The sequence below is a fragment of the Psammomys obesus genome, unplaced genomic scaffold, assembly GCF_907164565.1.
Source record: "Psammomys obesus unplaced genomic scaffold, mPsaObe1.curated_primary_1811, whole genome shotgun sequence".
In the NCBI taxonomy this organism is placed as follows: Eukaryota; Metazoa; Chordata; class Mammalia; order Rodentia; family Muridae; genus Psammomys; species Psammomys obesus.
Genome location: NW_026596040.1, coordinates 26,663,455 through 26,680,205, shown reverse-complemented (window position 1 = coordinate 26,680,205; position 16,751 = coordinate 26,663,455). Strand labels below are relative to the sequence as shown.

Sequence of the window (16,751 nt, the reverse complement as noted above, 5' to 3'; positions counted from 1 at the left end):
CTTTTCATGTGATGCTGTGGACAAAACTCAGGCCTTTATGCTTGTGTAATGCAAGCCCTTTCCCACCGAGCCATCTCCACAGCCCTGTGACTGAGTTCTTGAGAAAGAGGCTTCAAGGGGCCGACAGCAGAGAGTGGGGGCTGTAAAGCAGTCAGGACATGGAGAAGATGCTTCTTACAGCTCTCAGTTTGGATAAGTTTTGAATCAACAAGGTTTTAAAAGATCCTAGGACACATCACGTCTTTAGTGTTTCTCTGATGAAACAGGAGCGAGAGAAAGCTTTTTAAGATTTCAAATGCGATTTTTTTTTTCCCCTAAATGAAGAAAGTCGGAGCCATATGGCAACAAGTTTCAAAATCTGTTCATGTGCAAATGTCATGATAAAAATGGGGCTGGGGAGTGTGCACGGACAGCCAGGCCACATTCTTCGAAAACAGGAAACCTCCTGAATTCTTCTTTTCATTTTAAGGGAAAGCTGAGTGTATCTAGCCTGGCTAGCTACTACTCCTCTCATAAAAACAAAAACAAACGGTATTGCCTGCTACATATGCTGAAGGGAGGTTTAAAATGGAGTGACACAGAAAATGTGTGTTTGGTTTCTAGTTCCATGGACCATGTGACCTTGGGAAAGTCTGCGGTCCTTTGTCTCCTTGTCCGGTAAAGAAAAGTGAGCAGTTTCAGCTCATGGAACCATCCTGAGCAATATGTGGTAGCATCAGCAACACACATTGTTGTCCAGAGTAAGGACTGAAGAAGAGGGACTCAGCAAGTGCTGGAGAAGGCCGGCCTCCATCTCCAGCCCACCTGAGGACTTTACTCAGTAAAAGAACTCACTAAGCAGCCCTCAGAGGTGACCGCGGGTGATCCCTCCTGCCTTAATCAGCGAACACCCAAGTGTACTGTCAAAGTGACTTTTGAGCTCTGCCATCCTGTCTTTTCACTTGGAGATGAAATAAGGAGGACAGGGTGCCCTTCAGACAATGTGATTAAGTAAGCTTTTATTGTGAATTGTAGCAGATTGGAGCCCTGAATCCAATCAACAAAAAGCCTAGCTGGAGAAAGCATTCATCGGAAAGCTCTTTCTAGGTAGTTGCTCACAGAGACAAGTTCAAACCGGAAGATGCTGCTTGAAAATCATGAATTTAGTCACGGTTGAAAGAGACAAGAATAGTAAAGTAAATTGCAAAAAGAAAATCTTGTTGATGGTCCAGTAGAATTGATGTTGGCAGAATGCAGTCTCTGAAGGGTTTTGTTTTGCTCCTTGGAAGCTGCCCTTGTCATTGTCCCTTCAGCTGGCAGTTTCTTCCTTCCCCTGGAGAACCTGGAGCAGAGAGTCCACCAGCTTAAAGAGATACATTAGGGATAGTTACACACACTTGTGAATGAGGGAAAAGTCTAATGGTAGCAGCAAAACCCTCCCCTCCAGCCCATCAGCATCACGAGGTAGAAAGGCAAATTCTTGGGTCAACACCCGAACCTCCTGACTCTGATGAGGAGGCCTGTGTTCTGCCTTCACAAGACTCTAAACACAGTGTTAGGGAAGCACTCATACTCCTGAGAAACAAGGTAACTTCTCCCACCACCTGGGAACTGGAGGGCCTCAGGTGACCTCTGCTAAGCTTCTAATCTGTTTCCTTGGGTGTGTTTTAGCCCACTGTTGGAAGTTGAAGGCTTTATTTATTATTCTCAGAGCCGGGGAAGGAGAAGAGGGCTCCATGCAATGCTATCCCCCTCCACCACCAACACTGTGCTGCACCAGTCAAAGCTTGTTTTGTTTTGTTTTCTAATCCGTGCACTGCAAACTGAACCAGGAAATGGTAGCAGTGTAGGCACCTCAAGAAATGGAGTTCATCATTTGGGTCTCCACCTACATTCTAAATTTATTGTCTGTGGCTTGCTGTGGCTTATGCTCAGTTTCACTGAAAATAAAGGAAAAGTAGTTACAGTTAAAAAAAAATTTTTAATTCTGTTACAGCAACTTTTACCCAAAGAGATGAGAAACTAGCTCTTATTATTTTCAACCCAGTCAAGAGTTTATTACCCTCCCCAAGATCCTTTGGCAATTTAGTTCCCCCAATTCCAGACTGGTCACTTGTTTCTAATGAGGGAAGTATTGCTATTCTTAGGCAAATGGTTCCTACTCTGAAGCTCACTGTGTGCAGCAGATGCTAATGAGCCCTGGGCTGGGGATGGATTCCCACATAAGCCAATTAGCTTTACCTTCCTGTCTCAGCACCAAGGCTGCAACCCCATGACTACCAGCCTTTAGATTTCAGCATCTCTCCTACCAAATGACCCCACGGCCATAAGAGGAGCCAGCTGAGGATGAGGAGGAACCCCGGCCCATCCCACTATCTGAAAGTGTCGAGTTGAAAGTTTTAGCTCAGCCCAGGAAAGAGAAAGCCAAGTAGAAAGGACAGGGGGAGAAGAAAGCTGAGTTAGCCAAGGCTGGAGTCCAGCAGACAGAGGTGCTGAGGTGGTCACACTCTTCCTGCACAGAGGTTGTTGGGGGTCATTGGAGAGTCATCAGTTCTCGATTTATGTTGCTTTCTACATGAAACTCCCCTGGGAACCGCTCTAGTTTAATTTCTGTTACTCTGATAAAGTATCCCGAGTGTGATGGCTAATCTTGGTTGTAAAGTCGACACACCTGGGGAGAGGAAGCCTCAACCGAGGAATTGCCTCCATCAGAATGACCTGTGGGCATGAGGGGGAAGGCATTTTCTTGACTGGTAATTCATGAAGGTGGGATCAGCTCACTGTTGGCAAAGCAATCCAGCGCAAGAGGGTCTGCGCTCTATTAGGAAAGTGGCTGACTATGCGCCTGGAAGCAAGCCAGGACAGCCATGTGCCTCCTCCATGATCTCTTCGTCAACCTGCTTCCAGGTTCCTGCCTTGGCTTTTCCCAGTGATGGACTGCGAGTGACATGTAAGTCAAATAAGCTCTTTCTTTCCCTTTTCCGAGTTGCTTTTCATCGTGGTACTTATCACAGCAACAAAAATAAAACCAGAATAGTGGTGGGGGGGAAGCAACTTGGGGAGAAAAAGGTTTATTTTAGCTCACAACCCCAGGTTACACTTCATCATAGGAAAGAAGTCAAGGGGGGAGCTTTGCTAGTCACATCACACCCACAGCTGAGAGCAGAGAGAAATGTTTGCTTGCTTGTGTTCAGCTTGATTTCTCCACTCACACAGCTCAGGAACCCCTTCCTAGAAAATGGCAGCACCCACAGTGGGCTGGGTCTTCCCACAGCTATTAACCTGATCAACACAATCACTTTAAGACACGCCCCCAGGCCAGCCGATGTAATCAGTCCCTCACTGAGACTCTTTTTTTTCCAGGTACTTTTAGATTGTGTCAAGTTGACAATTAAAGCTGACCATCGCAGGAAAATTTCAAACAAACAAACAAAAAACCCAAACCTCTTCCTATGGCTTACATTGATTTAGTCAGACAATAAGAAGGCTCCCTTTAAAATGAAGACAAAGGCTGGGCATGGTGGTGCATGCCTGTAATCTTAACTACATGGGAGTCTGACGTAGGAAGATCACCAGTGCAGGACTGCCTGAACTGAATAACAAGATTCAAAAAAAGAAAGAAAGGAGAAAAAAAAAAAAAAGGCAAACCCACATATCCATTTCTTTCTAGAACAGCCTCTGGAAGTTCATTCCCAACCCCTGTGTTCATGTCCACAAATAAAGGGAAAAGACAACAGCTGCAAAGAGCAATGACCAGGGCCTACATTACAAAAAAATCCTTCCCTGACTCTCAGTATATTCCACAACCATGTCCGAGGCTATGGGTTAGGTCCTGGATCTGAATTGATCTGAACTGATCTGAACATACCTCATGCTATAGAAACCACGGGGTAGAAGTTCCATTATTTTCAGGATAGCATTAAAAGATTGGAGAAAAGGGAATGGGAAAGAAGGAGGAGAAGAAGAGTGTTAACTTCAGTGTGTCTGGCCATGCTTGCTAGCAAAGCTCTAGGGCCTGTCTGCGACGATCTGGAAGTCTACAGCAGTACACATTCCCGCACACCGCTCTGAATTAAGTAAAATATCTTCGCCATCAAACTATAGGAAATGCTCAGTTTCTAACTGCAGCTCTGGGCAAGTTGGCAACAGGACTCGGTGTTTTATGGCTGCAGTGAGAGAGGGGAGCTGTGTGCAGAGTTTGTCATTTTAAACAGAGTCCTCCAGCCTCAGAGAGCTCCGGCAGCTCGTTCTGGGAGTTCTCGGCTAGATCATTAAACTTCTCTCCAACACTGGGAGACATATGGATTTCTAATAGAGCAGGTCTCTCAGCACTCTTTCTTTTTTGAATAAGGTAATTATAAAATGGTTTCAATTTTCACAACGACATATTTTCATTGAGGCAATATGTCCAAAGCAAGTGAAACAATAAAACTGTTTTTGCTCTCTGTGAAGACTAAACTCACTCTTAAGTTTGTTTTTCACATCTCTGGGAAATGTATCCTAGAGGACCAACAGGACCAACATGTGCAAAAGCTAATTATTCAACTTGAGGTGGAATAAAACGGGATGACGGGCTTTTTAACTTGGAGGGGGAACAGCACAGAAAAAGATAAATCAAAAAACAAGGCCTCGCTAGATTTAAGGGGGAGGGGCTTTTTATAGTGTTAGAAGTAGTGTCCATTCTAAAGCAGCCAGTTTCCATGACTGCCCTCTCAATCCATCCTATAATGTTGCCACACAGAGACCTCTGTGGAACTATTCTTTCATAATCCTTCAAAGCTTTGAATATTCTGCTTGAATATGGGACATTTGGGGCCCTTGAGAAAGGACTGGAATTTTTTAGGAGTTCAGTGATTGGCAGAGCCAAGTTCAGGGGATAAAGCAACTCCAACTGGATCCTGCTGTTCACTTAGGAAAATGAAGCACTGTAGGAGCCAGAGAGATGGCTCAGCAGTTACCGAGTACTGACTGACTACCTTTCCAGAGGACAAGGGTTTGAGGCCCAGCCCCCATACGGAAACTCACAACCACCTGTAACTCCAGCTCCAGAAAATCAGACATCCTCTTCTGACCTACAAGAGTACCAGGCACATAGGTGGTGTGCAAGCATTTAGGCTGGCAAACCACCCAAAATATAAATATTCCTTTCTTTAATTTCTAAGGAAAATTGAGCACTGGAGATGCATATCACAGCTGTATGTGTCCGGAGTGTTCTAAGAATGAACTAAAAGAGCAAATGCATTTTGATGCTTGTAGAAATTTATCTTTGAGGGCATTGGAGTAGTGATTATTTTTTCTTTGTGTTCTTCAAATAACTTAGAACTACGTAGTTATTAAATCCCACTCCAGGAAAGCATTTGACCAAGAAGAAGCATGGCCAGGTAGGGGCTGAGAGGTCAGGTACAAGTTCACAGCGCCCCAGAGCAGGTGAGCCTTTGACAAAGAAGGAAGCTGATCAGCTAACACCTGCAACACGATTAACAATACCATTGGTACTGACTTCTTTATTGGTTGAATTGATCTAGATTTTTTTCTTCTGAATAAAAGCCACTAAAGGCTTTCTCTCTAGGTGTTTCATGCAACAAAAGAGATGTTACTTTGCATTTTACATCAAAAATCCCCAGCGGATGGGAAGAAAGTGAGACAGAAATCATCCCTCCAAAAAAAGCTAGCCCCAAGCCTCTTTTACCTTCTACTGTACATGTATTAAAAATGAGATAATCACCTCATTTTCGCCTACCTTGCTTTCCATAAAACCCAGTCTCTTTGCTATCTTTGTATCTGAACATTACCACTTTGGTATTATTATATACCAATAAGTCAGCTGGCTTCAGATATCCTCACTGAGTTTTGGATATTCGAATGCAATTCGAATTATTCAATCTTGGAATAAAGAGGGGAAAAATTAAACTTTGTATATAAACAAGAACAAGCTTCTCTGAAAAGAAAACATCTGCAAACAGCACCTTTCTTCCTCTAGTGCATATCAAAAATTAACATATCTCTTAAGCCACAAGAATTTATTCAAATACTGTCTGTAGGCTTCCTAACTACAAAAATATCCAGGTAAGAAGTCAGACACAGTGGCATACACCTATAATCCTAAGCATTTGGGAGGCTGAGGCAGAACCATCTCCAGTGAGAGGCAAGCCTAGGCAACAAATAAACAGAAACTCATGAAGCCCATAATCACTGCTTCACGTAAGCAAAATTACTAATAAACCTCCTAAACCAAACTTTGGAACTTAGCTTTTTCTTCTAAGAGAAAAGCTTTATTCTATCAACAGAGAAGAAGCTAGCATGGAAACTGAATATGAGTGCTTAGCACTCATGGGTGTTGCCTTGCTGTAGCAACATGAAGACTTCTATGTTGTCAAATTGACCTGGACACTCCTCTGCACGTGCCTGTGAGGCTTTTTGACAGAGTTTAACAGCTGGGCAGACCTACCCTGAGTGTGGGTGGCATCAATATGAGGTAGGGTCCTGGATAGACTGAAAGGGGAAAGGAAAGAGTGTACCAGCGCCATTTATTTCTGCGACACACACACACACACACACACGCATGGTCCTGCTATCACACCTTCCCCGGGGTAACAGACTGTACCCTTATACTGTGAGCCGCACTAAACCTATCTTTTCTCAAATTGCTTTTGGTCGGGTATTTTGTACAGTGATGGGAAAAGTCACCAGCATGCAGAATAAGCAGTTTTATGCTCTCCTAATCAACCACCTCCCACCCCTCATCTGAAGCTTGTTTGTTTCACCTTTCTATTTTGAGCATCATTAAAGTAGCTGCCATCCTCGGGATCCCAAGCAGGCTGGAGATCACCCCGAGGCGGGTGCTGAAGTGGCTGAGGGCTTCTGTCACCCAAGGCTTCCAGGAGACCCAGCAAATTCTGTGCAGCTTCTTCCCAGCGCATGTAGCCCCTCAGTTGCTCCTTCAGGCCATCTCTGTCAGACCCATACAGGGACTGGGAATCATCCGTGCTCTTTTTCCCCATTAAGTGTCCTATTAAAAAAAGAAGAAGAAGAAGAAAAGAAAAAGAAAGAAAACTCAGGATGCCACAGATCTAACTGAGCGGAACGAAAGAAGGAGTATACTGAAATGGACACTGGCAGAGTGGGCTCTGCTTCCCAGCAAATGCAGAATAAACAGCACTATTTTACTAGCAGGAGTTAATCTATACAATAAAACATAATAAACATGGACTTTACTGTTTGTTCAAAAGGTGCAGTACACTGAGCGAAATTCCAATCTGCGTGTGATTCAGGGGGCCTAGGTTTTGCTACTTACCTCTAGTAACTAGCGGGGTGGCCTCAGACAAGTGCTGTAGTACCCCGAACTTCAGTGTTATCAACTATGAAAGGAACAGGCCAGGGCAAACCGTGTCTAAGAAAGCTTCCAAGCAAAAAGTCCCATCAATTCTGTGTGTCCAACTGAAAGGCAGAATCCCAGCATCTCCCACCACCAATTTCAAGTTTTTGCTGAAAATAAAAGTCTTGATGTGTTTCTTTGTATGATTTTTTTTTAATGTTGCCTTTCTCTTATCTGTAGTACAATTGTACCAAAGGAATCTTTGATTTAAACTTTCTCTGAATTTTAGCTGAAATTGAATCTAGAAAACCTCACCTAGAAGTGATGGAGGGTTAAGAAGGTAATAAAAAACAAGTTGAAAAACAAGTTCTGACAGATATCCAGCAGCCACATCAATTTTGGGGGTTTCTCCTGGATCTCTGAGAATCTCTTGGCAGTTTTAGACATATGTGCCTGCCTTATAAAGTAATTAATCAGTTAATGTTATAAAGGAGGCCAGAGTACTGAAAACAGGGATATTCACATATCTAAGAAGTGGGTGACCAACCTCAGGTCTGCATTCTTTTTTTTTTTTTAACAGTGTGTGTGTGTGTGTGTGTGTCACAGTGCATGTATGAAAGTCAGTGTAACTTGTGGGAGTTGGTTCTTCTCTTCTATCACGTGGGTTCCAGCAGTTGAACTCAGCTCATCCAGCTGGGTGACCAGAAGTTCACATATTTTTGTTTTGTTTATTTGTTCATTTTTGAAACTGATTCTCACTGTGTAGTCCCAGCTGGCCTCAAACTTCTGAGATTTACCTCCCTCTGCCTACTGGGGTCTGGTATTAAAGGGATGCACCACCACACCCAGCCAGGTCCAAGTTCTTAAGACTCTCATCTTTTCAATGGACCCACTTGGGATTCCTCCATTCCCAATTTCTCTGACACAGAGTTTTCTGCTATTAACAATCCTTCAGTACTTTTGAGTTAAAGCGGGCGGAAAAACAAAAGTCTCGTGGTTCCAGCACTTACTGGCGTTAGACAGAGTCAAGGGAAACATAGCAGGAATAAAACTTGAGGGACTGTCTAAACTTGAGGAACTGTCTCCGGCTTGAAAAGGAAAGAGGCCTTTTGCAGCAGCAGCACTGTTCACCCTCAGCATGACTGTCATGTGAACTGCAATTGGTAGTTTGCAGAATGCTTGAGTGTGAATCCTTCCATTTGATTAACATCATAGTAGGGTCATGAAATGAGAAAAAAAAAAAAAAAACCCTACACATAAGCATAGGTTCTATAACTCTAACAAGGCCAAGGGTCAAGTTTCTACTCCATTATGTTATTTGGAGTTGTCTTGCTGGTTCCCCAGGTTTTAAAGCAGTGGAGCCTCATCCTGGGGTTTGGAGATAAAAACATGATTTACAAATAGCTAATCTTCCAAAGAGGAGCAAGAACCTTGTATCAGTGTATCCGATGTCATGTGACTTGAAAATTTTAATTCTGCTAATATTAGGCAGTCTTCAAATGAGATTTTTGAGTGAGCAAGGATCATGTAACAGCATACCATGATATCATGTGACTTGAAAATTTAATTGTGAACATTAGGCAGTTTTCAAGTGCTATTTCGAGTGAGCTTGCCAAGTCGCTTGGAAGGGATTTCACACTACTTAAAGACCTTGTTAAGGACAAGGTCCCAAATGAAGGATCCAAGTCTGACATTGTTTCGATCCCCAGCTGGGTCAACCTGGGGTTCAGCTGCCCACTAAATTGCCATGAGTTTGGCCCTCATGGTGACTAAGTCGCACAACTTCCCAGGAAAGCTGGTGTGTCGTCAGCTTTAGTTCCATGGAGGAAATTGAATCATGATGACTAGAAGATGGCCCTGGAACCCTGATGCTCACAGTAATTACCTCAGTAACTCTTGGAATCTCCGATTGCCTGTCATCTAGTTAGGATGCAGAAAATGAGGGAAGAATCATTGCCGATAAGACAGTAGGGTGATGGAGATGTTTTCACAGAGACCTCCGTTTTGCCATGTTGGAATGTATTTATAGACTTCACTCTCATGGCAAAATAGATCCACTGCCCAGCTTATTGTTGATTTAACATAGATCCTTGTGACACTAGGTTGAGTGTCAGTACTTGCCTGCTGGCCGTACATGGTTCAATTGCCCGCTTCCTGACACACATGCCAGTTATCACAGGAAGTGCGCCATCTATGACATCCCGGGGAAACACACATTCCCTGGGTCCTACTTCATTTTGAGCTCGCTACTGTCAACCAAATGATCATCTCCATGGTAACATGGACACGATACCCACTTCTGCTTCATCTCCTATCATCATCTGTCACTCATAATGGAGATCTCAATAAAGAGAAAGGACAAGCTTTTTAAATAATAATAATAAAGCTTTGCCCTTAATGAAAAAAAGAAGCTTTTGTGACTTTAAATTTATATATGATATACCACTAAAGCACAGGTTTGAAATTTAAATTAATTTCTTTAGAGTTGAAACTAGAAAACTACCTTGATTTCAGAAAATAAAAACCCATTAAGATATAAGTATTATGTGCTTCTAAGAAATAGTATTTATAAGACAGAGAAGATGGCACAGTGGTTAGACCACTTGTCAATGCAAGTGTGATGACCAGCGTCCAGATCCCCAGAACCCATGTAAATGATGCGTGGGGCCTGGTGGCCTGCCAATAATCCCCGCTTCAGGAGGTGGAAGCAAGCTGCCTAGCTAGACTACCCACATCTGCGAGCTCTGGATCTAGTTGAGAGACCCTGTCCCGATGAATCAAGTCAAGGAGTGATCAAGGATGATTCTAGGCACTCCCCTCCCCTTACACACACATGCAGACTTGAAGACACACCCCAATGGATAACACACACACACACACACACACACACACACACACACACACGGAAATGGAAGATGGAAAAGCTAGTCTTTAGAGCACACACTGTAAATTCCAGTCTTTGATGTGTCCCTGCAATGAATGCCGGTCTGCTCTCATGTCACCCAATTGGGCTTGCCAAGTCCTGCTACACATCAAAGTGAGAGCTGCAATACGAGCATTTTGGGGAAGCACAGAGAGTAGTCACTAGTTTTTGTGTTGACGTCTGTTTTCATCACATACACGGAATATTCCCACGAACACGAAGCCCTACAAGGGAAGTGTGGGAAGTTGTCAGGCTATTGATTGAGTTTCTGTTGCTTCTTTTAGCTGGAAGAATTGCCTGTCTGAGAGAGCTGCACTGACAGTTTCCTTGTGGACAATAATACCGGTTTAGTCCTAGGGTGCAACTAAACCAGGCATGATGCTAAATGCCTGTGACCCCAGCAACACAAAAGCTGAGGCAGGAGGACCACAAATGCAAGGCTAGCCTGGGCTACCCCATGAGACCCTGTCTCAAAAAGGGAAAATATGGATGACATAGCTCAGTGACAGAGCTTTTGCTAGCATGGGCTCAGTCCTAGCACCACCAAAATTCAAACAAGACTGAATAAAAACAACTCTAAGTTGTGTGTCTTCGGGAACTGGGGAGAATGGGCAATGATTTATGATAAACTGAGACCAAAGTTAAACCTCTCACATCACTCATCTTTCAATAGTGCCTGTCCAAAACACAGTTGTTTTTCTCAAACACTGGACTTCATAGGAAGGTGGAGGGCAGGTGGAGCACTTTAGGCAGACTGTCCATATATGGACTGGGATTGTAGCTCAGTTTAGAGGGCTTTTTTTATGTGCAGAAGCCCTGCGTTCCATTCCCCCACAGCGATATATATTCTTCATATATATATATATATATATATATATATATATATATATATATATATGAAGAATAAATTTGAGAATAAAATTGTTTAAATGTTCATGGTACCACTATGCAGGGTGACTAAAGGAAGTTCCCTAAATATCCCAGGACATGTGTGCGCCCTAACTACAGTGGGTCGGCTTCAGCTTGGTTTGCTCCATAGACACGACACTAGATTCCAACCCACCTCTGTTGTGCTTTTAGTCTTCAAGGCTTGACTGACGGAACATGCACTCTTCTTGTGTGACGGTAGGGAGGAGAGCAAACTAAAGGGAGTCCGGGGTATCCATTCTCCCTCCCTGCCCACTAATTGGTGGCTGGATCAGACAATGGATCTTTAATCTAGGCCCTGAGGATCCCTTTTTAACAATCAGCAGCTCCAACTTTGGGCTCTTCAACAACCTCTTTCTTTGCTTCTCGCACATCAACCTGCACTCCACTCTCTGTCCAGTCTCATAGGATCCTAGTGACTCTCAGAGGCCACAAGTTCTGGGACTTTTAGCAAGGCCTCCCAAAACTATAGGATGCCAACCCAGTGCTCTTGAACTCTCTGCCAAAGCACAACATGGAAGTCCAGAGTTTCCAGCCTCATTCCTTCCCCAAAAATCCATCCTTATTCTGGCACCTAGAATCTGAGACTTGGTTGTAATTTGCTCTCCAACACACTGTTCCCTGTTTCTATATATCTGGCTAAGAAATCTCTCTCCTCTCTCTCCCTAAGCTCTTTAGGGAAGGCACCAGTTTCCCAGGAAATATGACGTAGTCGCGATTGACTGGAGTGGCAAAAGGTCAGGAGACCTTGGACTCTGCATTTCTTGGAGGTGGTGCCTGCCTGGGAAGACGTGATGTCCAGAGACGATCCCGGGAGCTGCAGCATCCAAAGCTCCAGGTGATGTTGCGTTGGATAGATGAGTGCCAACCTGCTAGCTGCTGCTGGCCTCCCAGTTTCAGGAAAGCTCTGGGAGGCTGTGTTCCTCAGAGCCAGGACCCGGCCCCACTCCACAGCCACTGCGCAACAGTCCTCTTCAGCTAGGCTGCAATCAGAAGCCTGTGTCCAGGAAACAGGGCTTCTTGGCAGAAGTCAGGAAGAAGAGAGAGTAGAGGATGATGGTGTGGGTCTAAGAGATGGACAAATGCCTGGGGTTTGGGCAGCGGGGCCCAGGTAAGCTTAGAGAGCAGGCATGAGCCCTAAAATCTGCCAGGGCAGAGAGTGAGGGTCGGCGAAGCTAAAGACCAGGGAAAGAGCATTGCTTCAAAGAGAGTTGCAGGGGTGAGAAAACTCAGGAGAGTACTTGAACCCAGGCGGGGGTGGGGGGCGCTGTACCCAGGTCTCCATACCCTGCGGTTCTGCTCTGTGCACCACTCAGTCGGGATTCCAGCCCACATGGGTGGGAGTCCAGCTCACCAGGCTGGACTAGGATCCGGAATTCACTTAGGGGACCTCGCTCCCCAAAGTTGTGAGCAGACCCATGCCAGACAGAGGCCGGCCTAGGAGGGAGTGGGCAGGTGCAGAGGAGAGGTGAGCTGCACACGGGATTGAGGGGTTTGGGGAGACAGCTTTGAGCTAGAGATGCTCACAGGTGCGAAGAGAGAGAAAAGGGATCTGGGGGCCATTCAGCCACCGGCAAGGGATCTATCCGATTTCCCAGAACAAGAGAAGGTGGGATTGAGTTTGGGGGAGAGCTGAGTAAGTGTTTCAGTAGAAGGAAAGGAGACAAGCCAAACTCCCAAGCAAAATGCTGAGATGGAGAGAGAGGTTCCCCTTAGCTAACTAGACCCTCAGAGGAGAAGAGCCCTGGGCTCTCACAGTCGGGACACTTACCCACAGCCCAGTGGCTGCCGCGCGGGTACATCTTGGCCAGGACCGTGCTTCCGCTTGTACCTGCCGACACTGGGGCAGCCGGCCCCCTGGGCGCCTGGCAGAGGACCAGTGCCAACAGCAAGAGCGGGAGCTCGGAGCCTCGCATGGTCCCGGCGGAAAGCCCTCGGAGCTCTGGGCTAGGCTGACAGTGCGCTGTCCCGGCGGAGCAGCAGCGACAGGAGGACAGCTCCAAGGAGCTCTGCTACCGCCGCTTCGAGCGAGCGCCGCTGCTGCAGACTCCACGAGGCCCGGACTTTATATAAAGGAAGCCTGCGCGGGAGGGGCTGGGGGCTCTTCCACCCGGGGCCTGAGAGCACTGACGTCTCCCTATAGCGAGCCGGGCTCCCAGATGCCTGGCCGGGAAACCATCCATCTACAGCAAGTGATGAAAGGCTGAGTGTTCCTTGACCCATCTCCCTTTCCCTCCTGGTCCCATCTGATTAATTTTTGCCATCCTAGACGCCTTCTCCAACGTGGTGTGCTGTGCTGAACCCCTGCTTTGCCCCTGTCCATTCCCAGCAGCAGCAGCAGCAGCAGCAGCCGCCTCACTTGCTCTGCCAGATGCAGGATAGCACAGGGAGATGTGCTCTGTGTGCAGAGCTAGTTAAGTAAACACTGGCCCCCTGGCAGACATACTGCTTCCAAGAAACAGGGGGAAAAAAAAAAAAACAACCACTCTCCCGCGAATTTCCCTTGCCAGCATCCCTTAGCTACTTCAGGCAAGGTTCCAGAAGAATTGTTCACTTTCCCTCTGTCCCTTCTGTTCCCACTTCTGAAGAACGGTCACCCACCCTTCACAATTCCATCGATGCTAAGGGGACTCCCACCATAGCCAGATGACAATAAATAGAAGCTTGTAGGATGTCATTGCCCACGGTTTGGCTGCCCGAGCTGATCCTGTGGTTGTGCCTATAATGGGTGAGGCCTGTTTCTCACCAAGGGCTGGTGAACCACCTCCCTGTTTGGGGCCTGATTGTCCCCTGTGAACATGATGCTGATAAGTCTCTGGTCTGAGTCTCTAGTAAGATACCACATTTGTGCGTTTCTTCACTGATCACACACGGCACACCGAATGGCAGTTTTCTTGGACTTGAAATGTATTTTTCTGCATGTGTCTGGCTCTGGGGAGAAAAATGCTGATTTTAAGATTGTTTTAAGTAAGCCAAGGAAATACAGTAATACAATCCTGAGTGAGTGATCCGAGGGAAAAGCAAAAGGAAGAGGGAGGGACAAGACTGCAGATAGACACACAGAGAGAGAGAGAGAGAGAGAGAGAGAAGAAGAAGAAGAAGAAGAAGAAGAAGAAGAAGAAGAAGAAGAAGAATAATCATCTGTAGTGGGTCTGGACTCCATCTTTCCTGGGCTCCCAGCCTCTGCAGCCCATTCCCAGGCTGTCTGTAAGCAGACATTAGACCCTGAACACACACAGGCTGGCCTCCTCCCTCCTCCCAAGCAGCATGGTCTTGGTCTCGCTTCTCTACACACCCGTAAATAACAAGCTGCTCAGCACGTTTGATGAGTGATAGACTTGTCCAAGAAATGGTCTAATGCCTTTTATACCTGCAGGGGAGCATTAAACCCTCTCCTCTCGAGGTCAAATGCTAGGAGAAAGGTCCTCTGTCCTAGAACCTTGCTGGTGTTTTGAATGACTGTTCCCTGACCAGTGGCACTATGTTCAAGGCTATGGAGCCATTAAGGAGTGAGGCCTGGACAGCTTTTGGAGGTCAGACCGGATGCGGGGTCCAGCCTGCCTCCTCTGCCTGTCAGTCCATGTCACGTTCTAACCACTGGGAACTCCAACATGCCTTCCCCTCCATAAGGAACAGAGAGCCTCTGAAAACATGAGCCCCAATTAACCCTTTCACCCCTAAGCTGTTTCTGTTGAGCATGTTGGCCACAGAGACACAAAATGAGCCAACACAAACCTCTTAAATGATGGCTTCCTCACAACACTGAGGAAAAACTATGACGTACAGTCAAAACACTGGTATCCAAAAAGCACCAGTGTGACTGATCCTTCTGACTGAAGACATCTCACTGTTTCTGTGTCTCTGTCATGTCTGGAGGCAGGCAGGCCCCTCTTTCACCTCAGCCTTTACTGTGAATACCCCAGCCCACAGACCTTCTGCCACAGAAAGCAGAGCCATGTGCTTGTGCTTGCATGTGGCTCAGCCAGCAATGGCGTCAGCCCTGTTCATGGCTGCATCTTGCTCAGCCCACAAGAAAGGAATTTGGAAGATGTGAGTGGACACAACGTCCTTCAGGTACAAGGGATGAGTCAGTCTCCTCACCAGAAAGACAATGCCTTGTTGCCAGGTAGAAGCTGTAGATGTTGTATATTTGATTCAGCTATATGTATGAGCCTCAATATATCCTGGCTGTGTGACTTCTTAGGTGCTTTTTAAAGTCATCCCCATGGTCTACCTTTTAGAAATAATTAATACCAGTGACTTAACAGGAAAGGCTAAACCCCTGTGAGAAAGCTCTTGCCATCAATGGTCCATGTAGACGAGAACTTTTGTTGTTGCTACTTTGGTTTTTTTGGAGGGGAGGGGATATTTTTGGTTTGGTTTGGTTTGGTTTGGTTTGGTTTGGTTTGGTTTGGTTTGGTTTGGTTTGGTTTGGTTTGTCCAGGGAAGTTGTTCCACATGGTTATTTAGGAGTGAGGACTCTGTACCTCCTCCATTCTCTCTAATGCAGGGAGACGTATAGGGTATGTCCACAAAGAGCATGGGCCCTTGAGTCAGCATAAATTGATCCAGGGCAACTGTTAGAGAGAATGTCTTGTGTCTCACTTTTGCATCCCTTAGACAAAAATATGTGATAGCAACAGCCTGAAAAAGGAAAGATTGGATTGGCTCAGGATTTCACATGTGGGAAAAGCAGCTCATAACATCCTAGTGGGCCAGAAAGCAGAGAGAAGTGGAAAAGCAGCATTTAACTGACTTTTCTTCTCTCCCCGTTCATTCTACCCAGGCCTCCAGGCCATGGAGCAATGTCACCCCAGGTACTCACAGGTGTATTGGAGGAGTATTTGAGGTGACAGTGAAAATTAACTATCATATGGAAGAAAATTGTCAACCGAACTAAACGCTGTATACTGCTATCAATGACTTGTGTGCAGGCCCTACCTGTTAATACCATTGCAGATGGGTAACAGGCACTGACCACTGAACCATACCTGGGAAGCACTGTTGTTGGGGGTGGGTCTGGTGCTCTGTGTACCCAAATGTGGAAGTCTGGGCCCTGCCTAAGTTCATTCTCACACCATGAGTGTGCCTAGAAGACACTGCTTGGGAGGATCAACAAGGAGGAAGAGCATTGTTGTGTAAAATTTGCTCCCCAGTTATCTCTGATTGGTTAGTAAAAAAAAAAGCTGAACAGCTTGAAACTGGGCAGAAGAGAGATAGGCAGAGCTTCCATTCCAGGACTTGGGGTCTGAGGTAGGGGCCACGAATTGGGGAGAAGGAGGAAGAAGATGTAGCTAGGGAAAGGATGAGCCCTGATGGAGCAGATGCAACCCAGACAAGACCAATATTGGCAAGTAACTTGGGGCATGTGTAGGAAGTGGCCAGACTAGCTTACAGGGTTAGTATAAATAGATCAAATCTGCCCAGTTATTGAGCTTATAGCTTATTAATAAATATAATAAGTCTCTGTGTCTTTTGTTTGGGAGCTAGAATGGGTGAGTAGAAAAGTCCCCCTTCCAATGTAATAAATTATCTGTAACACACCATCCCTGTCTGCATGGCCTGGGTTGCAGCTGCCAGGGAGAAGAAAGTAAAACACGTGTGCCT

General features: G+C 45.8%; 1 protein-coding gene across 2 annotated transcripts; it reads right to left on the bottom strand.

The window, feature by feature from the left end:
• Nucleotides 1-983: 983 nt before the first annotated feature.
• On the bottom strand, nucleotides 984-13,244 carry Grp (gastrin releasing peptide). Of its 2 annotated transcripts, none has more exons than XM_055622804.1 (3): nucleotides 12,916-13,244; nucleotides 6,744-6,988; nucleotides 984-1,321 (listed from the first exon to the last, which is right to left on the bottom strand). In XM_055622804.1, the coding sequence occupies exons 1-3, from the start codon at nucleotides 13,058-13,060 to the stop codon at nucleotides 1,289-1,291; spliced, it is 423 nt and encodes a 140-aa protein (XP_055478779.1). In that variant the 5' UTR covers nucleotides 13,061-13,244; the 3' UTR covers nucleotides 984-1,288. The 2 variants fall into 2 exon arrangements, with proteins under 2 accessions (XP_055478779.1, XP_055478778.1); XM_055622803.1 differs by having other exon boundaries at nucleotides 984-1,342; nucleotides 12,916-13,243.
• Nucleotides 13,245-16,751: the final 3,507 nt, after the last annotated feature.